The 27,404-nt window shown below is 50.9% G+C and overlaps 1 protein-coding gene across 1 annotated transcript in view; it reads right to left on the reverse strand.

Annotated features, from left to right (window-relative positions):
• Positions 1-12,053: 12,053 nt before the first annotated feature.
• PADI2 (peptidyl arginine deiminase 2) overlaps positions 12,054-27,404 on the reverse strand; it is a 55,175-nt gene continuing 39,824 nt past the window's right edge. Inside the window, exons 11-16 of the mRNA XM_069741091.1 lie at positions 20,766-20,917; positions 14,460-14,604; positions 14,085-14,178; positions 13,925-14,001; positions 13,535-13,660; positions 12,054-13,456 (exon numbers count right to left, since the gene is read on the reverse strand). Of these exons, the coding sequence (XP_069597192.1) occupies positions 13,220-13,456; positions 13,535-13,660; positions 13,925-14,001; positions 14,085-14,178; positions 14,460-14,604; positions 20,766-20,917 (831 nt within the window). The 3' untranslated portion in view covers positions 12,054-13,219. The remainder of the gene's footprint in view (positions 13,457-13,534; positions 13,661-13,924; positions 14,002-14,084; positions 14,179-14,459; positions 14,605-20,765; positions 20,918-27,404) is intronic.

The following is a 27,404-nucleotide window of genomic DNA, read 5'->3' on the forward strand; positions in this document are numbered from 1 at the left end:
CGTCCCTGGTGGTCTATGTGAGAATATGCCAGACGCCGCCGTCCCTGGTGGCCTATGTGGGAATATGCCAGACGCCGCCGTCCCTGGTGGCCTATGTGAGAATATGCCAGACGCCGCCATCCCTGGTGGCCTATGTGAGAATATGCCAGACGCTGCCTTCCCTGATGGTCTATGTGGGAATATGCCAGACGACGCTGTAACGGGGTCTACCAAGCTGGCGTACCTCTTTCAGTACCACCCCGTGTTTCAGGAGGCTCGCTCTGCTTTGGCTGGAGTCTGAATGAAGGACGCTGGCTGGAATCGTTTGGTTACCTGGGCGCATATAAAAGATCACTGCGTCTCCACATATTTCCAGTCTGACAACACTTTACTCACAGGACCCAGAATATATCACACAGATACAGAGGGCAGGCCAATAGAAAGCGGCAGGCCAGACATACATTACAATAGCCGCAGGTGGCCGGAGCCTGCCAATATTTACTGTGGGAATTACAAAGGTGGCGGGCGGACAAAAGGGGAATATCGTGTCCCCTCTGCCCAGGGCGCAGCCTGTGGGCTGATGCATTAGGGACATGCATCTCACATGGAACCTATTTATACATACTTATAACTGCACAACATATTCTTGGTGCGGTGGGATTCCGTAACACGGCTCCCCTTTTCAGCGATGCGATCAGCATACACAGTCTGATCCTTAACGGATCGGTTTGGGGATGACCGAAGTTTATGGGGTTGGTACAAGTTCCGTTTGTCGACTTAGTCCATCGGCGTTACCGTTTTGTTTGCTGGGTCTGTAGTGGATGGTGAAGTCCAGAGGATGTAGGGCTATACTCAACCGCAGTAATCTGGCGTTGTCTCCGGAGACCCGATTAAGCCAGACTAGGGGATTATGGTCCGTTAGGAGGGAAAACTGTCGTCCATACAAATATGGTTGTAACTTTTTGAGTGCCCATACTACCGCCAGGCACTCCTTCTCGATGGCCGCATAGCTTACTTCACGGGGCAGTAGTTTCCGACTCAGGTAAGCTACCGGGTGTTCTTGGCCGTCCGGCCCGACTTGGCTTAGTACTGCCCCTAATCCAAACATAGAACCGTCTGTGTGAACAAGGAAACGTTTAGTTGGATCGGGTGCGGCCAATACAGGGGTATTGGTGAGGGCGTCCTTTAGTTGGTGGAAGGCTTCCTCACACTCTGTGGTCCAGGTTACCTGGCGGGGTTGGTTCTTACGGGTCAGATCAGTGAGGGGCTTGGCTACACTGCTGTAATTGGGAATGAATTTCCTGTAACACCCCGCTGTCCCTAGAAACGCCAGGACCTGGGTTTTAGTGTGTGGGATGGGCCATTTGGCTATGGCCTCAATCTTGGCTGGTTCTGGTCGCTGTTTCCCACTTCCCACCCAATGCCCTAAATACTGAACCTCTGCTTTGCCCACGTGACACTTGTTTGGGTTCAGGGTGATTCCGGCCTTGTGGATCCTGTCTAATACTGTGTCTAGGTGATTTAGATGCTCTTCCCATGTCGCGCTGTAGATGGCTATGTCATCCAGGTAGGCACACGCATAGTCCTGGAGACCATAGAGAAGCTGGTCAGCCATCCTCTGGAAGGTCGCCGGGGCATTCTTCATCCCGAATAGCATAACTCGAAACTGGAATAAGCCAAACTGGGTGACAAATGCCGACTTGGGAATAGCGTCAGGACTAAGGAGAATCTGCCAGTAGCCTTTGCATAGATCGATGGTGGTCAAATACTTTGCCCCCGCCAGCCGGTCTAACAAGTCATCCACACGCGGCATGGGATACGCATCCGTCACTGTTTTCTCATTGAGCTTACGATAGTCTACACAAAACCGTGTAGTCCCATCCTTCTTGGGATGAAGACTCGCTACACTCATCAGGAGGGCGTTAAACTAGAAGAAGAGGGGACGGGAAGAAAAACATTAGACTCGAACAAAGACGACCCAGGAAAACATACTCAGAAGGGAGGTAAGAACATTTCTAAAACAATCCACAGTGAGGAGATTGGAACAAAACAAAATCCTCTAAACTGCATGCTCGCAAACGCCAGAAGCCTGACAAACAAGATGGAAGAACTAGAAGCAGAAATATCTACAGGTAACTTTGACATAGTGGGAATAACCGAGACATGGTTAGATGAAAGCTATGACTGGGCAGTTAACTTACAGGGTTACAGTCTGTTTAGAAAGGATCGTAAAAATCAGAGAGGAGGAGGGGTTTGTCTCTATGTAAAGTCTTGTCTAAAGTCCACTTTAAGGGAGGATATTAGCGAAGGGAATGAGGATGTCGAGTCCATATGGGTTGAAATTCATGGAGGGAAAAATGGTAACAAAATTCTCATTGGGGTCTGTTACAAACCCCCAAATATAACAGAAAGCATGGAAAGTCTACTTCTAAAGCAGATAGATGAAGCTGCAACCCATAATGAGGTCCTGGTTATGGGGGACTTTAACTACCCGGATATTAACTGGGAAACAGAAACCTGTGAAACCCATAAAGGCAACAGGTTTCTGCTAATAACCAAGAAAAATTATCTTTCACAATTGGTGCAGAATCCAACCAGAGGAGCAGCACTTTTAGACCTAATACTATCTAATAGACCTGACAGAATAACAAATCTGCAGGTGGTCGGGCATTTAGGAAATAGCGACCACAATATTGTGCAGTTTCACCTGTCTTTCACTAGGGGGACTTGTCAGGGAGTCACAAAAACATTGAACTTTAGGAAGGCAAAGTTTGAACAGCTTAGAGATGCCCTTAATCTGGTAGACTGGGACAATATCCTCAGAAATGAGAATACAGATAATAAATGGGAAATGTTTAAGAACATCCTAAATAGGCAGTGTAAGCGGTTTATACCTTGTGGGAATAAAAGGACTAGAAATAGGAAAAACCCAATGTGGCTAAACAAAGAAGTAAGACAGGCAATTAACAGTAAAAAGAAAGCATTTGCACTACTAAAGCAGGATGGCACCATTGAAGCTCTAAAAAACTATAGGGAGAAAAATACTTTATCTAAAAAACTAATTAAAGCTGCCAAAAAGGAAACAGAGAAGCACATTGCTAAGGAGAGTAAAACTAATCCCAAACTGTTCTTCAACTATATCAATAGTAAAAGAATAAAAACTGAAAATGTAGGCCCCTTAAAAAATAGTGAGGAAAGAATGGTTGTAGATGACGAGGAAAAAGCTAACCTATTAAACACCTTCTTCTCCACGGTATTCACGGTGGAAAATGAAATGCTAGGTGAAATCCCAAGAAACAATGAAAACCCTATATTAAGGGTCACCAATCTAACCCAAGAAGAGGTGCGAAACCGGCTAAATAAGATTAAAATAGATAAATCTCCGGGTCCGGATGGCATACACCCACGAGTACTAAGAGAACTAAGTAATGTAATAGATAAACCATTATTTCTTATTTTTAGTGACTCTATAGCGACAGGGTCTGTTCCGCAGGACTGGCGCATAGCAAATGTGGTGCCAATATTCAAAAAGGGCTCTAAAAGTGAACCTGGAAATTATAGGCCAGTAAGTCTAACCTCTATTGTTGGTAAAATATTTGAAGGGTTTCTGAGGGATGTTATTCTGGATTATCTCAATGAGAATAACTGTTTAACTCCATATCAGCATGGGTTTATGAGAAATCGCTCCTGTCAAACCAATCTAATCAGTTTTTATGAAGAGGTAAGCTATAGACTGGACCACGGTGAGTCATTGGACGTGGTATATCTCGATTTTTCCAAAGCGTTTGATACCGTGCCGCACAAGAGGTTGGTACACAAAATGAGAATGCTTGGTCTGGGGGAAAATGTGTGTAAATGGGTTAGTAACTGGCTTAGTGATAGAAAGCAGAGGGTGGTTATAAATGGTATAGTCTCTAACTGGGTCGCTGTGACCAGTGGGGTACCGCAGGGGTCAGTATTGGGACCTGTTCTCTTCAACATATTCATTAATGATCTGGTAGAAGGTTTACACAGTAAAATATCGATATTTGCAGATGATACAAAACTATGTAAAGCAGTTAATACAAGAGAAGATAGTATTCTGCTACAGATGGATCTGGATAAGTTGGAAACTTGGGCTGAAAGGTGGCAGATGAGGTTTAACAATGATAAATGTAAGGTTATACACATGGGAAGAGGGAATCAATATCACCATTACACACTGAACGGGAAACCACTGGGTAAATCTGACAGGGAGAAGGACTTGGGGATCCTAGTTAATGATAAACTTACCTGGAGCAGCCAGTGCCAGGCAGCAGCTGCCAAGGCAAACAGGATCATGGGGTGCATTAAAAGAGGTCTGGATACACATGATGAGAGCATTATACTGCCTCTGTACAAATCCCTAGTTAGACCGCACATGGAGTACTGTGTCCAGTTTTGGGCACCGGTGCTCAGGAAGGATATAATGGAACTAGAGAGAGTACAAAGGAGGGCAACAAAATTAATAAAGGGGATGGGAGAACTACAATACCCAGATAGATTAGCGAAATTAGGATTATTTAGTCTAGAAAAAAGACGACTGAGGGGCGATCTAATAACCATGTATAAGTATATAAGGGGACAATACAAATATCTCGCTGAGGATCTGTTTATACCAAGGAAGGTGACGGGCACAAGGGGGCATTCTTTGCGTCTGGAGGAGAGAAGGTTTTTCCACCAACATAGAAGAGGATTCTTTACTGTTAGGGCAGTGAGAATCTGGAATTGCTTGCCCAAGGAGGTGGTGATGGCGAACTCAGTCGAGGGGTTCAAGAGAGGCCTGGATGTCTTCCTGGAGCAGAACAGTGTTGTATCGTGCAATTATTGGGTTCTGTAGAAGGACGTAGATCTGGGTATTTATTATGATGGAATATAGGCTGAACTGGATGGACAAATGTCTTTTTTCGGCCTTACTAACTATGTTACTATGTTACTATGTTGGGCACTAACACTACGGGGGATGCCCAGGGACTATCTGACTCTTCAATGACCCCTAAACACAACATCTCTTGTATCTCTTGTCGCATCCCTTCTTGTACAGACTCAGGAACGCGGAAGGGGGGTTGTCGCAGGGGGGTCTGATCCTGGGTCTCAACCTTGTGTTGTGCCAGGCGAGTGTACCCGGGTTTCCCCGAAAACATCCTCTGTCGCTGCCTCAACAACTCCTCTGCCCGCTGTCTCTCCCGGGGGCCTAGGTCTTCACCCAAGTGTAGCTGGTCCCATGTTTTAGACTGAGTCCTCTCCCCTAAGACATCCGGCAAGGGAAGTCCGGCTAAATCCTCTGCTTCAGGTGCACAGATGGCCACTACCTCTTCAGGGCGCTCCCGATAGGGCTTCAGCATATTCACGTGGAACATGCAGAAAACCCTGGGGTCGTCACAATCGGCGACATTATAGGTGGTGTCGGCTATTTTCCCCACTACCTGGTAGGGCCCCTGCCATGCAGCTTGGAACTTGTTCTGCCTAGTGGGCTGTAATACCAGGACCTTCTGCCCTATTTCCAAGGTGCGCTCTCTGGCCCTCCGATCGTACCATACGTGCTGGTGCCGCTGGGCCACCTGCATGTTCCCACGTACAGCCTGGGTCAGCTCCTGTAGGCGGTCCTGGAATTCCAGCACATGAGGTACAATAGGTACCCCTTCTATGATGCCCTCCCCTTCCCAGTGTTCTAGCACTAAGTCTAGGGGTCCCCTTACCCGTCTCCCGTATACCAGCTCAAACTGGGAGAACCCCTGGATTCTTGGGGCACCTCCCGATAGGCAAACAGGAGGTGTGGCAAGAATTTCTCCCAGTCCCTGTAGGTCCTGGTAAAAGTCCCAATGAGTTGTTTTAACATCCTGTTAAAGCGTTCACACAACCCATTGGTTGGCGGGTGGTACGGGGCGCTTCTAATGGACTTTACGCCACACAGCTTCCACAGTTGGTTGGTCAGCTCTGCTGTAAACTGGGTACCCTGGTCTGAGATAATCTCCCGGGGAAATCCAACCCGTGAGAAAACCTGGAGCAGGGCAGCCGCCACCGTCTCTGCCAGTATGTTAGGTAACGCAACCGCCTCTGGATACCGTGTGGCATAATCTACCACTGTCAATATATACCATTTCCCTGACGGACTGGGTTTGGCTAACGGCCCTATCAGATCGACCGCTACTCGGCTAAATGGTTCCTCCACAATGGGGAGGGGGCGTAATTTGGCCGTGCATCGATCTCCCCTCTTGCCAATGCGCTGGCAACTGTCACAGGTCTGGCAGTATTGATGAACATCATAGGTTACCCCCGGCCAAAAGAAGTTTTGTGTCAGACGATGCCTGGTGCGACTGACGCCGAAGTGCCCGGCCAAGGGTATGTCATGAGAGATTCGCAGTAACTCCTGCCTATACTTCTTGGGAACTACCAGCTGTCGTTTTATAGTGGGGCTCGTCCCTGTGTGGTGCTGCTCTGTGATCCGGTAGAGGAGTCCCTGCTTCCATACAAACTGTTCCCCTTCCAGTACCCCTCTCCCCTCCTGTGCCTTCCCACAATATCCCTCCAATGAAGGATCCTCAAGTAACTCCCTCTTAAATTCATCTGGGGTGGCCCAAGAAATGTGTCTGGCTATGGGAATACGTGTAGGGCTGGGATGTCTTACCTGGGCCTCCTCTGAGTGTGATTCCGCCTCCGCAGCTCGAGCTTGTCTCCGGGTGGTCACAGGATATGTCTCAGCCAGAGAGGCAACCGAGAAGGCAGACAACATGGGCCCCAGGATATGTCTCAGCCAGAGGGGCAACCGATAAGGCAGAGAACATGGGCCCCAAGTCATTTCCGAGCAAAACATCTGCAGGCAAATCCTCCATCAAGCCAACCTCAACAAGGCCATCCCCAACTCACCAGTTCAGGTGAATCCTGGCAGTGGGCAGTCGATGTATGGCTCCCCCTGCTACACGGACTGCCACTGTCCGGTCCGTCTTCTCTTGGTCCCGGACGAGATGAGGCTTCACAAGGGTCAAAGTTGCTCCGGAATCTCTTAGTCCCTGCATACGTTTCCCATTAACCCACACGACCTGTCGATGCTGTTGTCGATTATCTGTTCGGGCTGCCTGCACGGGGTCTACTTCATGCAGCACTTCCTCCATGTCTTCCACTCCTTGGTTAGTTGTAGCCCCCAATGCCGGGTCAGCTTCACCTTGGTAGCAGTGTACAGCGGTCCGGCGGAAGGTAGCTGTTCCCGCCTTTGGCCACTGGTTATGCTGAGTCTGGTTGGGACAATGTCTTTGCAGGTGGCCCAGCTGACGGCAGGTGTGGTATCGCGCCCCAGGGAGACTGTGGTAGGCCGGGTTTCTGGCTGGTCCCCCTACAATCTTCGGTGGTTTGGGGCCCTCCAGGTCCATGGGCGGACCCCTAGTGACCATCTTTGATCCGGACAACTGAGGCCTCCTGGCATCATGATGTTCATCGGCCAGACAAGCGGCTTCCTCAAGAGTCGTTGGCCGCCTGTCCCGAAGCCATTCCTGTGTCTCGGGGGTTAGTCCATTAAAGAATCGTTCTAACAAGAAGAGCTGGAGGACGTCCTCCTTAGTGGTTGCTTGGCTCCCTTGTACCCACTGTAGCAGTGACCGCCGTAATTTACAGGCCCATTCAGCGTGGGTATCGGATACTCGTTTAATAAGTCCGCAGAACTCTTGGCGGTATGCCTCTGGTGTCAGCGCATACCGGGCAAGGTCACTTCTTTGATCCGCTCATAGTCCATACAGTCCTCATCAGGTACCGTGCGATAGGCGTCCGCTGCCCGGCCTGTCAGCTTGCTGGCCAGAATCTGAACCCGTGCCTCCGGCTTCACTTGATGAAGGGCACACTGCCGTTCAAAGTCCTGCAGAAAGCCATCAATGTCTTCCTCTGCCTCCCCCAACTGTCGGAAGGCATTATACTGGATCTTTTTGTGGCTTACTGTTGAAGGTACCTGGGCGGAGGCCAGAGCTCCCCCTGCTCGCTGACTCTCCTCTCTCCGCTCTGCCATCTCCATCTTGGCCAGCTCCACTTTGGTCCGCTCTGCCATCCCCATCTTGGCTAGCTCTATCCTGGTCCGCTCGGCCATCTCTTCCTTCAGATCAGTACGCACATCAGCCATCACCTCTCGTATGATCTCTACTGCAGGGTTTGGGCCATAGAACGCCAGTCTGTTCTTTACCTCCCTCTGGAATTATTATTTATATAGCACCATTAATTCCACGGTGCTGTATATGAGAAGGGGTTACATCAAAATAAAAATATCACTTACAGTAAACAAAACTAACAATGACAGACTGGTACAGAGGGGCGAGGACCCTGCCCTTGCGGGCTTACATTCTACAGGATTATGGGGAAGGAGACAGTAGGTCGAGGGTTGCATTATCTCCAATGGTGTTGAGGTGGCTGTGTGGTCTTTACAGGCTGTAAGCTTCCTTGAAGAGGGGGGTTTTCAGGTTTCTTTTGAAGGATCCAAAAGTAGTGGATAACCGGATGTGTTGGGGCACAGAATTCCAAAGGATGGGGGATATTTGGGAGAAGTCTTGGAGGCGATTGAGTGAGGAGCGAATAAGCGTGGAGGAAAGGAGGAGGTCTTGGGAGGACCGGAGATTACGTGAGGGAAGATATTGAGAGATTAGTGTGGAAATATACGGAGGAGAAGGGTTATGGATGGCTTTGTAGGTCAGTGTTAGTAGTTTAAACTGGATACGCTGGGAAATTGGGAGCCAGTGAAGGGATTTGCAAAGAGGTGAAGCAGGAGTGTAGCGAGGAGAGAGATGAATTAGTCGGACTCGGGCAGCAGAGTTAAGGATGGACTGGAGGGGTGCGAGAGTGTTAGAAGGTAGGCCACAGAGGAGTATGTTGCAGTAGTCGAGGCGGGAGATGATTAGGGCATGCACAAGCATGGTAGAGTGTGGGTTGAGGAAAGGACGGATTCTGGAAATATTTTTGAGCTGGAGGTGACAGGAGGTGGCGAGAGCTTGGATGTGCGGTTTGAAGGACAGGGCAGAGTCAAGGGTTAAGCCCCCGTCACACACAGCGAGATCGCTGCTGAGTCACAAGTTTTGTGACGCAACAGCTATCTCAGTAGCGATCTCGCTATGTGTGACACGTAGCAGCGACCAGGCCCCTGCTGTCGTGTCGGAATGGCCTGGGCCATTTTTTGATCGTTGAGGTCCCGCTGGGTAGCGCACATCGCTGTGTTTGACACCTTACCAACGACCTCGTTGACAGGACGTCCCATTGAATCATCATGAAATAGCATCGTTCTACAGTTCGCCGCATCGCTGCTGCGTCGTTGGGGAGATCGCACTGTGTGACATGTCACCAGCGACCACATAGCGACGCAGCAACGATCCCTGACAGGTCGTATCGTTGTCGGGATCGCTTAAGCGTCGCTATGTGTGACGGGGCCTTTACTCCGAGGCAGCGGATTTTGGGGACGGGGAAAGTGTGATTTCATTTATTTTGATAGATCAGGTAGGGAAGATATGCGTGATGGAGGAAAGATAATGAGTTCAGATTTGTCCACATTGAGCTTGAGGAAGCGAGAGGAGAAGAAGGAGGATATGGCCGATAGACACTCTGGGATTCTGGAGAGCAGAGAGGTGACATCTGGGCCAGAGAGGTAGATCTGAGCGTCATCGGCATATAGATGGTACTGGAAGCCATAGGACCTTATGAGTTGTCCCAGGCCGAGTGTATAGATTGAGAAGAGTAAGGGTCCTAGGACAGCGCATTGGGGGACTCCAACAGAGAGGTAGTATGGGAGTAGGAAACGCTAAAGGTGCGGTTGGCAAGGTACGAGGAGATCCAAGATAGGGCAACGTCTTTGACACCAAAAGAAGAGAGGATCTGTAGTAGGAGGCAGTGGTCAACTGTGTCGAAGGCAGAGGAGAGAAATAGGAGGAGGAGTATAGAGAATTGTCCGTTAGCTTTGGCTGTAAGTAAGTCGTTAGTAATTTTGGTCAGGGCAGTCTCAGTGGAATGGTGCGGACGGAAGCCAGATTGTAGATTGTCGAAGAGAGAGTTAGATGCAAAGTGAGAGGAAAGTTCAGCGTGGACGTGCTGCTCAAGGAGTTTGGAAGCAAATTGGAGCAAAGATATGGGGCGATAGCTGGATTGGAATTCAGTCTCCTCCACGTTCACATTGGGGGGCGCTGCACTGTCGTGTTCCATGATGGCTGCTATCAAATCCGCTTTTGTTTTGTTGCTGGCGATTAACCCTCGGGCTTCGACCAGATCTTTTAATGTAGTCCTCACTTCTGGTAGTTGTTTTCCATTCATTCCTTTCCTCCTGTAGAAGGGGTATCATATCCTGCTGTCTGACACCAGTGTAACGGGGTCTACCAAGCTGGGGTACCTCTTTCAGTACCACCCTGTGTTTCAGGAGGTCCACTCTGCTTTGGCTGGAGTCTGAATGAAGGACGCTGGCTGGAATTGCTTAGTTACATGTGCGCATATAAAAGATCACTGCTTCTCCACGTATTTCCAGTCTGACAAAACTTTACTCACAGGACACAGAATATATCACACAGATACAGAGGGCAGGCCAATAGAAAAGCGGCAGGCCAGACATACATTACAATAGCTGCAGGTGGCCGGAGCCTGCCAATATTTACTGTAGGAATTACAAAGGTGGGGGGCGGACAAAAGGGGAATATCGTGTCCCCTCTGCCCAGGGGCGCAGCCTGTGGGCTGATGCATTAGGGACATGCATCTCACATGGAACCTATTATACATACGGTACATATAACTGCACAACATATTCTGGGTGCTGAGTGGTTCCGTAACACGTAACAGCCGCCATCCCTAGTGGTCTATGTGGGAATATGGCAGACGCCGCCATCCCTGGTGGTCTGTGGTGAGAATATGCCAGACACCTCCATCCCTGGTGGTCTATGTGGTAATATGCCAGACGCCGCCATCACTGGTGGTCTATGTGGGAATATGGCAGACGCCACCGTCCCTGGTGGTCTTGGTGCTTGCTGACCATATAATCTATGGTGATGACTGCATTAATGACTGTGAAGATAAGGCGGATCCAGAGCTCTTGTTCTAAAACCTCCTCTGGTCACGAAGACCCTCTTTTCCCTCTGGACGCCTGTGCAGATGACTCAGTAGCCAAGGCCTTGTGTCGGCCTCCGCAGTTGTGACCAATTTTCGAGGTCCTTGTCCATTTTCTCCAGGTTTCCCGATCCCCAGTTTCATCTGCTCCTTCAGGAACGTGTGTACCTTGCATTATTATCTCTTACATAACCGGACGGGCCAACATTGGGGCGACTAATGTTATTCTGTGACCATGGAGGAGAAGGCGGCCGACCACTGGAGATGGGTCTAGAAGAGAGGCCTATGGAGGTGAGAAGGTGCTCTGGTCAATGACTGTCATACCGCAGAGGTGCTGATTCTGCTGAGCAAGGTAGGTGCAACTGCTGGATCCAAAGGCTAAAGGGGGCCCAGGGTCTGATGTTTTCGACCACCCAACCCGCGATGGCCTTTAGTCCTGTAGAACATCTTTTCCTGCATCACACAGGAGTAATATTCTTCACTTTATCCCCTTATACACACCACAGCTGATTCAGAACCTCTTCCAAAAAATAAACAGGGAGTTTTTAATTTTACAGAATATCATTATTTTTCTTCTAGCTTGCAGGCATTATATTGCCGTAGTGCCCCACCATCTACACCCCAATACTGTGTGCCCAGACCCCGTGACAATGGAGCCACCGACTAATGAGTCACCCTATCATGTCCATACAGTTGTGCTGGCCAGATAGTTCTGCATGTGTTGGATTGGGGTCCATTGAGCCCACCCATCATATGTAATGATTGTGTATTACAGTGCAGCTATTGTGTAAGACCCCCAAATAGGAGGTGTACCCCGGGGAAGTTTATGCTGGGCCTCATGCGACCTTTTATGATTAGGATTCATTAATAAGAAGCTGGGCCCCCCCGCGGTAACCTAGGAATTACCAATGTACCAGTAGCACGTGAAGACCCAGCCATCATTGTCAGGTCCGGATCCTGGGGGTGGTAGTTCACATCACCCTTAATACAATCTGACGACAACAGCGTTTCATTCCAAAGATTTTATTATGGCGGTTAGTAATAACACAGGACGGAGGGCACACGGGACACGCGAGGGTCATGACGTGAAGTATGGGGGCGTCTGATAAGGCACTGACAGTGATGCAGAGCAATGCCTGCGGCACGGACGCGGCAGTCATGGTCTGGTCTGACTCTTATTTGGCTTTCATTCTTAGAACAGGATTAGGGGTCCACAATCTGTAGTGGTCCGTGTATTTTATGAGTAGATATAGAACCTGCAATCATTTGTCTCCTTTCCTAAAATCTGCTGATCGGCCGGGTTGTCGGCAGCTACTACACAAGTTCAACAGGAGCACGAAATCCTTAAGGGCCAGCTCCTGTCACGGCTGATAATATTACAAGGGAGGAATGACTCCTGAGCCACAAGGCAATCCAGTGTCGCCCCCTACTGGTGATGTGCACACTGTCAGGAGGAGCAAGGGGAGGAAGACGTCTTTTGTTCAGTCAGTTCTCATCTCTCGGTCTTTACACCGCCCCCTACAGACAAGATGTGGGCGAAGCGTTCCACGTAAATTTCATTTAGCCCTTTAACGTGACATTAGGAGAAACGACATGACTCATCAGAAGTAAGAAACATTGGAAAAAGATTAGTGTAAAAAAAAAAAATCATTGTAATCATCACTTCCCGCTACAGACAACGCTGCGAGTCCCAACACAAAACAGAAAATCCAGGGAATATATTGATAAATGTATCAGATCTGTGCCCATCAGTCATCATCCTCGGGATGGTCGGTGTGCAGCAATCTCCTCTGTCCTTACTCCGCCTGGCAGGAACCCGTGTGAGCGGCCCGTAATAACTTATAATCAGTGAGATCCGTGGATTGGAAGGCACTTCATAGTGTCGGCCGCTCCCCCGGGATCCAGTGCAGCACCGCAAGCTCAGACTTTGCTTACGCGAAGCAGCTGGGCAGACTTATCTGAGCTGGTGTCTATCGCTGGCCTTTCTGCGTAAGTCTGGGGTAAGTATATATTATTCTGTGTGCCTATACCTGCCCGCTGATGTGGCATAGGCTTAGAACGGGCAGGTAACCGTCCATGGCCCGGCTCTGCTACATAACACTAAACCATTTGAGGACTGGAGCTCGGAAGGAGATTGCCGAGGATGAGGAGGGTCTAGGCCGCCTCCCGACCACTACGGCTCCTCCATCTGCCACCACTTGAAGGTGAATGGCTCCCGGCGCACGTTGGTGCCGCAGTGCACCTCGCCCAGCTTCTTGTGGTACGACACCACATCATCGATGAATGTGCATCTCAGCTCTAAGGGCTTGAGCTGCTCGATGACGTAATCCTCCAGGCAGCACGTCTCCTTGATTACGGGCCCGTAGGGTTTGGGAATTCCTAGGTCTTTCCCCAGAACGATCATATTCACCTGAGGAAGCAGAGAGAAGCTCAGAACGTCCCGGGAATCTGCGAGATGTCGTGTGGGGCATCGTGGAACAGTACTCACCATGTTGGGGAAGAAAGCCACAGCCTTGTCCTGGTGCAGCCTGAATAGGGCTGGTACATCGATGATGTCCTCCTCCGTGAGGCCGAGCTCCGTCTTCAGGATATCTCTGTTCCAGTCGATGCAGTGCTGCAAGAGGATAAGTGGCGGTAACGTCCCCCTCTCACATACCCGCCCATACCTCACTATATGCCACCGTCCCATGGGGCATTTCTGCAACACATTGCTGCATGGAATCATGGGAAAGTCACGTGGCTGCTATATGTGCCATAAATACAGAGCCAACGTTGTACAGTTCATGAAAATTGCGCCTCTGCACCTACTATTTATGATCTGTGGCTAATTAACCCATCAGATTTGCTTCTTGAATATCTGGGTCCTCCGAGCTCTTACCTGCGCATACGCGTTCTCCTGGACAATGACATCTGTGGAGAGGATCTTGGTCACGGTCCATCGTTTGGTTTCTAATCCTGCGGGAGGAACATGAGAATTAAGAATACCCCTTTCAATAAGCACAATGCCCTTTAGCACGGCGCTGCGCTGCTGCCCTCACCCTGGAACATGATGACGTCTCCGTGCCCTTCCTGCTTCTTGTCTAGTAGGATCCTAAGGCAGGTGGCCGGACTGGCCAGGAGCAGGCGGAAGCCCTAGGATAGGAACATTCACTTATCGGCTGTGGATCTGGATCCATCAATCCCAATTGTCCCCCAACTGGTCCCTGGAGGACTCATCTGGGGGTCTGTGCTGATCATGCAATCATTACTCGTGACGTCCAGCAGGTGGCAGCAGTGATCACTCAGGATTGGGTATAATCCCAAATTAGGGACGTAATCGTTTTGGAGACTGTGTGTTATTGCCATTGTGGGGTGATTAGTGACCAGTGATGAACTGTACCCCCAAATACAGCAATGTAAACTGCAGATGATACCTTCTGATCCGGTGCGGGCACAAAAGTCATGAATTCATCCACGTGACCCACAAATAGCCAATCACTGAACAGCTCGATGGGCGACTGCACCCTCTGGGCGTCCAGAAAATCCCGCACGACTTTGGTCATTCGTCTACCGGACGAGCTGTAAAGAGAGGAGACGCCGGGCGGTGAACCTGCGGCACGTACGGATCCGCTCATCAGCGGGAATAAGGCAGGAGGATAGCAGAGCTTACCATCTACATGGAGAAGGCTTGTGCTGACCGACGAGGGCCCCTGAACCCACAGGCAGGAGACCTCCCTGACCCAGGCTCCTGCTGGCGTCATGGAATCCAGAGCTGAGGACTCGCATGAGCGCTGTGCGTGCCCCGGCACCGCTGGCAGGGTTACAGAGGTGAGCGCAGCGAGGTGCCCGCACAAATAGCTCTGCCCGCTCAGCAAAGCAGCAGAAAGGTGTTTATTGCCACTCGTGTGACAGCTGAGGGTAATTATAGGAGAGGGTGTGAGAGGACACGAGACCGCACCGGCCGCTGTACGACAGCAAGAAGTCACATTACACAGATACAGAGTGCCCAACACTGGAAAGCTGCAGGACCGCAAGTGGTCATATTACACAGATACAGAGTGCCCACTACTGCACCAGCAAGCTGCAGAACAGCAAGGGGTCATATTACACAGATACAGAGTGCCCAACACTGGGAAGCCGCAGGACCGCAAGTGGTTATATAGAGTGTCCACCACTGCACCAACCAGCGCCCCCACGAGGAACCTGCAGGACAGCAAGGGGTCATATTACACAGATACAAAGTGTCCACCACTGCACCTACCAGCGCCCCCACGAGGACGAGGAACCTGCAGGATAGCAAGTGGTCATATTACACAGATACAGAGTGCCCAACAATGGGAAGCTGCAGGACCGCAAGGGGTCATATTACACAGATACAGAGTGCCCACTACTGCACCAACCAGCGCCCCCACGAGGAACCTGCAGGATAGCAAGCGGTCATATTACACAGATACAGAGTGCCCACTACTGCACCAACCAGCGCCCCCACGAGGAACCTGCAGGATAGCAAGCGGTCATATTACACAGATACAGAGTGCCCACTACTGCACCAACCAGCGCCCCCACGAGGAACCTGCAGGACAGCAAGGGGTCATATTACACAGATAGAGTGCCCACCACTGCACCAACCAGCGCCCCCACGAGGAACCTGCAGGACAGCAAGTGGTCATATTACACAGATACAGAGTGCCCACCACTGCACCTACCAGTGCCCCCACGAGTAACCTGCAGGACAGCAAGTGGTCATATTACACAGATACAGAGTGCCCACCACTGCACCTACCAGTGCCCCCACGAGGAACCTGCAGGACAGGAAGGGGTCATATTACACAGATACAAAGTGTCCACCACTGCACCAACCAGCGCCCCCACGAGAACGAGGAACCTGCAGGATAGCAAGTGGTCATATTACACAGATACAGAGTGCCCAACAATGGGAAGCTGCAGGACCGCAAGGGGTCATATTACACAGATACAGAGTGCCCACTACTGCACCAACCAGCGCCCCCACGAGGACGAGGAACCTGCAGGATAGCAAGTGGTCATATTACACAGATACAGAGTGCCCACTACTGCACCAGCCAGCTGCAGAACAGCAAGGGGTCATATTACACAGATACAGAGTGCCCACCACTGCAACAACCAGCGCCCCCACGAGGAACCTGCAGGACAGCAAGGGGTCATATTACAGAGATACAGAGTGCCCACTACTGCACCAACCAGCGCCCCCACGAGGAACCTGCAGGATAGCAATCGGTCATATTACACAGATACAGAGTGCCCACTACTGCACCAACCAGCGCCCCCACGAGGAACCTGCAGGACAGCAAGTGGTAATATTACACAGATACAGAGTGCCCACTACTGCACCAACCAGCGCCCCCACGAGGAACCTGCAGGATAGGAAGTGGTCACATTACACAGATACAGAGTGCCCACCACTGCACCTACCAGTGCCCCCACGAGGAACCTGCAGGACAGCAAGTGGTCATATTACACAGATACAGAGTGCCCACTACTGCACCAACCAGCGCCCCCACGAGGAACCTGCAGGACAGCAAGTGGTAATATTACACAGATACAGAGTGCCCACCACTGCACCAACCAGCGCCCCCACGAGGAACCTGCAGGACAGCAAGTGGTAATATTACACAGATACAGAGTGCCCACCACTGCACCTACCAGTGCCCCCACGAGGAACCTGCAGGACAGCAAGTGGTCATATTACACAGATACAGAGTGCCCACTACTGCACCAACCAGCGCCCCCACGAGGAACCTGCAGGACAGCAAGTGGTAATATTAAACAGATACAGAGTGCCCACCACTGCACCTACCAGTGCCCCCACGAGGAACCTGCAGGACAGCAAGTGGTCATATTACACAGATACAGAGTGCCCACCACTGCACCAACCAGCGCCCCCACGAGGAACCTGCAGGACAGCAAGTGGTCATATTACACAGATACAGAGTGCCCACTACTGCACCAACCAGCGCCCCCACGAGGAACCTGCAGGACAGCAAGTGGTCATATTACACAGATACAGAGTGCCCACCACTGCACCAACCAGCGCCCCCACGAGGAACCTGCAGGACAGCAAGTGGTAATATTACACAGATACAGAGTGCCCACCACTGCACCAACCAGCGCCCCCACGAGGAACCTGCAGGACAGCAAGTGGTCATATTACACAGATACAGAGTGCCCACTACTGCACCAGCCAGCTGCAGAACAGCAAGGGGTCATATTACACAGATACAAAGTGTCCACCACTGCACCTACCAGCGCCCCCACAGGAACCTGCAGGACAGCAAGGGGTCATATTACACAGATACAAAGTGTCCACCACTGCACCTACCAGCGCCCCCACAGGAACCTGCAGGACAGCAAGGGGTCATATTACACAGATACAAAGTGTCCACCACTGCACCTACCAGCGCCCCCACGAGAACGAGGAACCTGCAGGATAGCAAGTGGTCATATTACACAGATACAGAGTGCCCAACAATGGGAAGCTGCAGGACCGCAAGGGGTCATATTACACAGATACAGAGTGCCCACTACTGCACCAACCAGCGCCCCCACGAGGACGAGGAACCTGCAGGATAGCAAGTGGTCATATTACACAGATACAGAGTGCCCACTACTGCACCAGCCAGCTGCAGAACAGCAAGGGGTCATATTACACAGATACAGAGTGCCCACCACTGCAACAACCAGCGCCCCCACGAGGAACCTGCAGGACAGCAAGGGGTCATATTACACAGATACAGAGTGCCCACTACTGCACCAACCAGCGCCCCCACGAGGAACCTGCAGGATAGCAAGCGGTCATATTACACAGATACAGAGTGCCCACTACTGCACCAACCAGCGCCCCCACGAGGAACCTGCAGGACAGCAAGGGGTCATATTACACAGATAGAGTGCCCACCACTGCACCAACCAGCGCCCCCACGAGGAACCTGCAGGACAGCAAGTGGTCATATTATACAGATACAGAGTGCCCACCACTGCACCTACCAGTGCCCCCACGAGGAACCTGCAGGACAGCAAGTGGTCATATTACACAGATACAGAGTGCCCACTACTGCACCAACCAGCGCCCCCACGAGGAACCTGCAGGACAGCAAGTGGTAATATTACACAGATACAGAGTGCCCACCACTGCACCAACCAGCGCCCCCACGAGGAACCTGCAGGACAGCAAGTGGTAATATTACACAGATACAGAGTGCCCACCACTGCACCAACCAGTGCCCCCACGAGGAACCTGCAGGACAGCAAGGGGTCATATTACACAGATAGAGTGCCCACTACTGCACCAACCAATGCCCCCACGAGGAACCTGCAGGATAGCAAGTGGTCATATTACACAGATACAGAGTGCCCACCACTGCACCAACCAGCGCCCCCACGAGGAACCTGCAGGACAGCAAGTGGTCATATTACACAGATAGAGTGCCCACCACTGCACCTACCAGTGCCCCCACGAGGAACCTGCAGGACAGCAAGTGGTCATATTACACAGATACAGAGTGCCCACTACTGCACCAACCAGTGCCCCCACGAGGAACCTGCAGGACCGCAAGTGGTCATATTACACAGATACAGAGTGCCCACCACTGCACCAACCAATGCCCCCACGAGGAACCTGCAGGATAGCAAGTGGTCACATTACACAGATACAGAGTGCCCACTACTGCACCAACCAGCGCCCCCACGAGGAACCTGCAGGATAGCAAGTGGTCATACTACATAGATACAGAGTGCCCACCACTGCACCTACCAGCGCCCCCACGAGGAACCTGCAGGACAGCAAGGGGTCATATTACACAGATACAGACTGCCCACCACTGCACCTACCAGCGCCCCCACGAGGAACCTGCAGGACAGCAAGTGGTAATATTACACAGATACAGAGTGCCCACCACTGCACCAACCAGTGCCCCCACGAGGAACCTGCAGGACAGCAAGGGGTCATATTACACAGATAGAGTGCCCACTACTGCACCAACCAATGCCCCCACGAGGAACCTGCAGGATAGCAAGTGGTCATATTACACAGATACAGAGTGCCCACCACTGCACCAACCAGCGCCCCCACGAGGAACCTGCAGGACAGCAAGTGGTCATATTACACAGATAGAGTGCCCACCACTGCACCTACCAGTGCCCCCACGAGGAACCTGCAGGACAGCAAGTGGTCATATTACACAGATACAGAGTGCCCACTACTGCACCAACCAGTGCCCCCACGAGGAACCTGCAGGACCGCAAGTGGTCATATTACACAGATACAGAGTGCCCACCACTGCACCAACCAATGCCCCCACGAGGAACCTGCAGGATAGCAAGTGGTCACATTACACAGATACAGAGTGCCCACTACTGCACCAACCAGCGCCCCCACGAGGAACCTGCAGGATAGCAAGTGGTCATACTACATAGATACAGAGTGCCCACCACTGCACCTACCAGCGCCCCCACGAGGAACCTGCAGGACAGCAAGGGGTCATATTACACAGATACAGACTGCCCACCACTGCACCTACCAGCGCCCCCACGAGGAACCTGCAGGACAGCAAGTGGTCACATTACACAGATACAGAGTGCCCACTACTGCACCAACCAACGCCCCCACGAGGAACCTGCAGGATAGCAAGTGGTCATATTACACATAATACAGAGTGCCCACCACTGCACCAACCAGCGCCCCCACGAGGAACCTGCAGGACAGCAAGTGGTCATATTACACGGATGCAGAGTGCCCACTACTGCACCAACCAGCGCCTCCACGAGGAACCTGCAGGATAGGAAGTGGTCATATTACACATAATACAGAGTGCCCACCACTGCACCTACCAGTGCCCCCACGAGGAACCTGCAGGACAGCAAGTGGTCATATTACACAGATACAGAGTGCCCACTACTGCACCTACCAGCGCCCCCACGAGGAACCTGCAGGACAGCAAGGGGTCATATTACACAGATACAGACTGCCCACCACTGCACCTACCAGCGCCCCCACGAGGAACCTGCAGGATAGCAAGTGGTCATATTACACATAATATAGAGTGCCCACCACTGCACCTATCAGCGCCCCCACGAGGAACCTGCAGGATAGCAAGTGGTCATATTACACAGATACAGAGTGCCCACCACTGCACCTACCAGCGCCCCCACGAGGAACCTGCAGGATAGCAAGTGGTCATATTACACATATACAGAGTGCCCACCACTGCACCAACCAGCGCCCCCACGAGGAACCTGCAGAACAGCAAGGGGTCATATTACACATAATACAGAGTGCCCACCACTGCACCAACCAGCGCCCCCACGAGGAACCTGCAGGATAGCAAGTGGTCATATTACACAGATACAGAGTGCCCACCACTGCACCTACCAGCGCCCCCACGAGGAACCTGCAGGATAGCAAGTGGTCATATTACACATAATACAGAGTGCCCACCACTGCACCAACCAGCGCCCCCACGAGGAACCTGCAGAACAGCAAGTGGTCATATTACACAGATACAGAGTGCCCACCACTGCACTAACCAGCGCCCCCACAAGGAACCTGCAGGACAGCAAGCGGTCATATTACACATATACAGAGTGCCCACCACTGCACCAGCACCAGGAAGCTGCAGAACAGCAAGCGGTCATATTACCGATTGGAGGACCTTGGATACAGATAGCCCGCCGCTGCACCATGTCAAACCGCTTTATGTTCTTACTTGGGGAAGCTGCTCCCGATCAGAATCCGGCCCAGTGGGTACTTCTTCCCTGCGACCGTCACCGGAGGACTCACTTCAAGGTTTCCAAAGGAGTCCAGGCTTGTGACCTCCTTGGAAGCTGCAACTCTTGTAACATAGCCAAAATCTGGTCCCTGAAAATACACAGAGACGATCAGCAACACACCAATATCAAGTCTTATGCTCCAGTCACATCCAAAGCTGCTTTTAGAGCAGTGCATTGCGGGTGCTCCACTGACACTCACATGACAACTAAATTATTTTCGCTTCCAATGACAACCAGCAAAATTCACGACCCATAAAGTCCAGCACCAGATCTTGAGAGTGACGGGGAAACCCGGGCACTGTACACAGATCCAGAGCAGCTCCTAGGGTAAGACGAGAGCAGCCCGGGGATAATTCAATCATGATCCATCACGCTCAGTATGGCAGCTGCTAAGCCCAAAGTTCTGCTGTGGGGGATGAAAAGTTGTCCCCTGGCCCTGAACCTGGGATTGACACCCGAGACAACTTTCCATTACAGATTGAGATTAATGGACCATCAGCTTCTATTAAACTGTAAGACAACCTGCAAAATACCCGGGAAGCGAGCCCAGAAAACTCCCGGCTACCAGATCCTGCACGGAATGCCGGGGTGACACCCGACACAGTAGAGACACACATGGCCTAATATACCGCGTCTATAAAACCCAATGCGAGAGGCAAAGATAAGCGGCAATAACCACGCAGTATGGTGACCAGTCACGGATCATCAATAGGACCCTAATGGAAGCTAGCCATAACTGGATAGGCGGCATTCTCAGTGAGGTCACCGCTGATCTCTGGTGATGGATAGGAGGCATTCTCAGTGAGGTCACCGCTGATCTCTGGTGATGGATAGGAGGCATTCTCAGTGATGCGACCTCTGGTGATGGATAGGAGGCATTCTCAGTGATGTCACCTCTGGTGATGGATAGGAGACATTCTAACATAGTAACATAGTAACATAGTTAGTAAGGCCGAAAAAAGACATTTGTCCATCCAGTTCAGCCTATATTCCATCATAAATCCCCAGATCTACGTCCTTCTACAGAACCGAATTGTATGATACAATATTGTTCTGCTCCAGGAAGACATCCAGGCCTCTCTTGAACCCCTCGACTGAGTTCGCCATCACCACCTCCTCAGGCAAGCAATTCCAGATTCTCACTGCCCTAACAGTAAAGAATCCTCTTCTATGTTGGTGGAAAAACCTTCTCTCCTCCAGACGCAAAGAATGCCCCCTTGTGCCCATCACCTTCCTTGGTATAAACAGATCCTCAGCGAGATATTTGTATTGTCCCCTTATATACTTATACATGGTTATTAGATCGCCCCTCAGTCGTCTTTTTTCTAGACTAAATAATCCTAATTTCGCTAATCTATCTGGGTATTGTAGATCTCCCATCCCCTTTATTAATTTTATTGCCCTCCTTTGTACTCTCTCTAGTTCCATTCTCAGTGAGGTCACCGCTGATCTCTGGTGATGGATAGGAGACATTCTCAGTGATGTCACCTCTGGTGATGGATAGGAGGCATTCTCAGTGATGTCACCTCTGGTGATGGATAGGAGACATTCTCAGTTATGTCACCGCTGATCTCTGGTGATGGATAGGAGGCATTCTCAGTGAGGTCACTGCTGATCTCTGGTGATGGATAGGAGGCATTCTCAGTGATGTCACCGCTGATCTCTGGTGATGGATAGGCGGCATTCTCAGTGAGGTCACCGCTGATCTCTAGTGATGGATAGGAAACATTCTCAGTGATGTCACCGCTGATCTCTGGTGATGGATAGGAGGCATTCTCAGTGAGGTCACCGCTGATCTCTACTGATGGATAGGAGGCATTCTCAGTGATGTCACCGCTGATCTCTGGTGATGGATAGGAGGCATTCTCAGTGATGTCACCGCTGATCTCTGGTGATGGATAGGAGGCATTCTCAGTGAGGTCACCGCTGATCTCTGGTGATGGATAGGAGGCATTCTCAGTGATGTCACCGCTGATCTCTGGTGATGGATAGGAGGCATTCTCAGTGATGTCACCGCTGATCTCTGGTGATGGATAGAAGGCATTCTCAGTGAGGTCACCGCTGATCTCTGGTGATGGATAGGAGGCATTCTCAGTGATGTCACCGCTGATCTCTAGTGATGGATAGGAGGCATTCTCAGTGATGTCACCGTTGATCTCTGGTGATGGATAGAAGGCATTCTCAGTGAGGTCACCGCTGATCTCTGGTGATGGATAGAAGGCATTCTCAGTGAGGTCATCGCTGATCTCTGGTGATGGATAGAAGGCATTCTCAGTGAGGTCACCGCTGATCTCTGGTGATGGATAGGAGGCATTCTCAGTGAGGTCACCGCTGATCTCTGGTGATGGATAGGAGGCATTCTCAGTGATGTCACCGCTGATCTCTGGTGATGGATAGAAGGCATTCTCAGTGAGGTCACCGCTGATCTCTGGTGATGGATAGAAGGCATTCTCAGTGAGGTCACCGCTGATCTCTAGTGATGGATAGGAGGCATTCTCAGTGAGGTCACCGCTGATCTCTAGTGATGGATAGGAGGCATTCTCAGTGATGTCGCCGCTGATCTCTGGGGATGGATAGGAGGCATTCTCAGTGATGTCACCGCTGATCTCTGGTGATGGATAGGAGACATTCTCAGTGATGTCACCTCTGATCTCTGGTGATGGATAGGAGGCATTCTCAGTGATGTCACCTCTGATCTCTGGTGATGGATAGGAGACATTCTCAGTGATGTCACCGCTGATCTCTGGTGATGGATAGGAGGCATTCTCAGTGACGTCACCGCTGATCTCTGGTGATGGATAGGAGGCATTCTCAGTGATGTCACCACTGATCTCTGGTGATGGATAGGAGGCATTCTCAGTGATGCCACCTCTGGTGATGGATAGGAGGCATTCTCAGTGATGTCACCTCTGGTGATGGATAGGAGACATTCTCAGTGAGGTCACCGCTGATCTCTGGTGATGGATAGGAGACATTCTCAGTGATGTCACCTCTGGTGATGGATAGGAGGCATTCTCAGTGATGTCACCTCTGGTGATGGATAGGAGGCATTCTCAGTGATGTCACCTCTGGTGATGGATAGGAGACATTCTCAGTTATGTCACCGCTGATCTCTGGTGATGGATAGGAGGCATTCTCAGTGATGTCACCTCTGATGATGGATAGGAGACATTCTCAGTTATGTCACCGCTGATCTCTGGTGATGGATAGGAGGCATTCTCAGTGAGGTCACCGCTGATCTCTGGTGATGGATAGGAGGCATTCTCAGTGATGTCACCGCTGATCTCTAGTGATGGATAGGAGGCATTCTCAGTGATGTCACCGCTGATCTCTGGTGATGGATAGGCGGCATTCTCAGTGAGGTCACCGCTGATCTCTGGTGATGGATAGGAGACATTCTCAGTGATGTCACCGCTGATCTCTGGTGATGGATAGGAGGCATTCTCAGTGAGGTCACCGCTGATCTCTAGTGATGGATAGGAGGCATTCTCAGTGATGTCACCACTGATCTCTGGTGATGGATAGGAGGCATTCTCAGTGATGTCACCGCTGATCTCTGGTGATGGATAGGAGGCATTCTCAGTGAGGTCACCGCTGATCTCAGGTGATGGATAGGAGGCACTCTCAGTGAGGTCACCGCTGATCTCTGGTGATGGATAGGAGGCATTCTCAGTGATGTCACCGCTGATCTCTGGTGATAGATAGAAGGCATTCTCAGTGAGGTCACCGCTGATCTCTGGTGATGGATAGGAGGCATTCTCAGTGATGTCACTGCTGATCTCTGGTGATGGATAGGAGGCATTCTCAGTGATGTCACCACTGATCTCTGGTGATGGATAGGAGACATTCTCAGTGATGTCACCTCTGATCTCTGGTGATGGATAGGAGACATTCTCGGTGATGTCACCTCTGATCTCTGGTGATGGATAGGAGACATTCTCGGTGATGTCACCACTGATCTCTGGTGATGGATAGGAGGCATTCTCAGTGATGTCACCGCTGATCTCTGGTGATGGATAGGAGGCATTCTCAGTGATGTCACCACTGATCTCTGGTGATGGATAGGAGGCATTCTCAGTGATGTCGCCGCTGATCTCTGGTGATGGATAGGAGGCATTCTCAGTGAGGTCACCACTGATCTCTGGTGATGGATAGGAGGCATTCTCAGTGATGTCGCCGCTGATCTCTGGTGATGGATAGGAGGCATTCTCAGTGATGTCGCCGCTGATCTCTGGTGATGGATAGGAGACATTCTCAGTGATGTCACCTCTGATCTCTAGTGATGAATAGGAGGCATTCTCAGTGATGTCACCTCTGATCTCTGGTGATGGATAGGAGGCATTCTCAGTGATGTCACCGCTGATCTCTGGTGATGGATAGGAGGCATTCTCAGTGATGTCACCTCTGATCTCTGGTGATGGATAGGAGACATTCTCAGTGATGTCGCCGCTGATCTCTGGTGATGGATAGGAGGCATTCTCAGTGAGGTCACCGCTGATCTCTAGTGATGGATAGGAGGCATTCTCAGTGATGTCACCGCTGATCTCTGGTGATGAATAGGAGGCATTCTCAGTGATGTCACCGCTGATCTCTGGTGATGGATAGGAGGCATTCTCAGTGATGTCACCGCTGATCTCTGGTGATGGATAGGAGGCATTCTCAGTGAGGTCACCGCTGATCTCTGGTGATGGATAGGAGACATTCTCAGTGATGTCACCGCTGATCTCTGGTGATGGATAGGAGGCATTCTCAGTGAGGTCACCGCTGATCTCTAGTGATGGATAGGAGGCATTCTCAGTGATGTCACCGCTGATCTCTGGTGATGGATAGGAGGCATTCTCAGTGATGTCACCGCTGATCTCTGGTGATGGATAGGAGGCATTCTCAGTGAGGTCACCGCTGATCTCAGGTGATGGATAGGAGGCACTCTCAGTGAGGTCACCGCTGATCTCTGGTGATGGATAGGAGGCATTCTCAGTGATGTCACCGCTGATCTCTGGTGATAGATAGAAGGCATTCTCAGTGAGGTCACCGCTGATCTCTGGTGATGGATAGGAGGCATTCTCAGTGATGTCACCGCTGATCTCTGGTGATGGATAGGAGGCATTCTCAGTGATGTCACCTCTGATCTCTGGTGATGGATAGGAGGCATTCTCAGTGATGTCACCGCTGATCTCTGGTGATGGATAGGAGACATTCTCAGTGATGTCACCGCTGATCTCTGGTGATGGATAGGAGACATTCTCAGTGATGTCACCTCTGATCTCTGGTGATGGATAGGAGACATTCTCAGTGAGGTCACCGCTGATCTCTAGTGATGGATAGGAGGCATTCTCAGTGATGTCACCACTGATCTCTGGTGATGGATAGGAGGCATTCTCAGTGATGTCGCCGCTGATCTCTGGTGATGGATAGGAGGCATTCTCAGTGAGGTCACCACTGATCTCTGGTGATGGATAGGAGGCATTCTCAGTGATGTCGCCGCTGATCTCTGGTGATGGATAGGAGGCATTCTCAGTGATGTCGCCGCTGATCTCTGGTGATGGATAGGAGACATTCTCAGTGATGTCACCTCTGATCTCTAGTGATGAATAGGAGGCATTCTCAGTGATGTCACCTCTGATCTCTGGTGATGGATAGGAGGCATTCTCAGTGATGTCACCGCTGATCTCTGGTGATGGATAGGAGGCATTCTCAGTGATGTCACCTCTGATCTCTGGTGATGGATAGGAGACATTCTCAGTGATGTCGCCGCTGATCTCTGGTGATGGATAGGAGGCATTCTCAGTGAGGTCACCGCTGATCTCTAGTGATGGATAGGAGGCATTCTCAGTGATGTCACCGCTGATCTCTGGTGATGAATAGGAGGCATTCTCAGTGATGTCACCTCTGATCTCTGGTGATGGATAGGAGGCATTCTCAGTGATGTCACTGCTGATCTCTGGTGATGGATAGGAGGCATTCTCAGTGATGTCACCGCTGATCTCTGGTGATGGATAGGAGACATTCTCAGTGATGTCACCGCTGATCTCTGGTGATGGATAGGAGGCATTCTCAGTGATGTCACCGCTGATCTCTGGTGATGGATAGGAGACATTCTCAGTGATGTCACCGCTGATCTCTGGTGATGGATAGGAGACATTCTCAGTGATGTCACCGCTGATCTCTAGTGATGGATAGGAGGCATTCTCAGTGATGTCACCGCTGATCTCTGGTGATGGATAGGAGGCATTCTCAGTGAGGTCACCACTGATCTCTGGTGATGGATAGGAGGCATTCTCAGTGATGTCGCCGCTGATCTCTGGTGATGGATAGGAGGCATTCTCAGTGATGTCGCCGCTGATCTCTGGTGATGGATAGGAGACATTCTCAGTGATGTCACCTCTGATCTCTAGTGATGAATAGGAGGCATTCTCAGTGATGTCACCTCTGATCTCTGGTGATGGATAGGAGGCATTCTCAGTGATGTCACCGCTGATCTCTGGTGATGGATAGGAGGCATTCTCAGTGATGTCACCTCTGATCTCTGGTGATGGATAGGAGACATTCTCAGTGATGTCGCCGCTGATCTCTGG

Source organism: Ranitomeya imitator, chromosome 10 (assembly GCF_032444005.1).
Source record: "Ranitomeya imitator isolate aRanImi1 chromosome 10, aRanImi1.pri, whole genome shotgun sequence".
In the NCBI taxonomy this organism is placed as follows: Eukaryota; Metazoa; Chordata; class Amphibia; order Anura; family Dendrobatidae; genus Ranitomeya; species Ranitomeya imitator.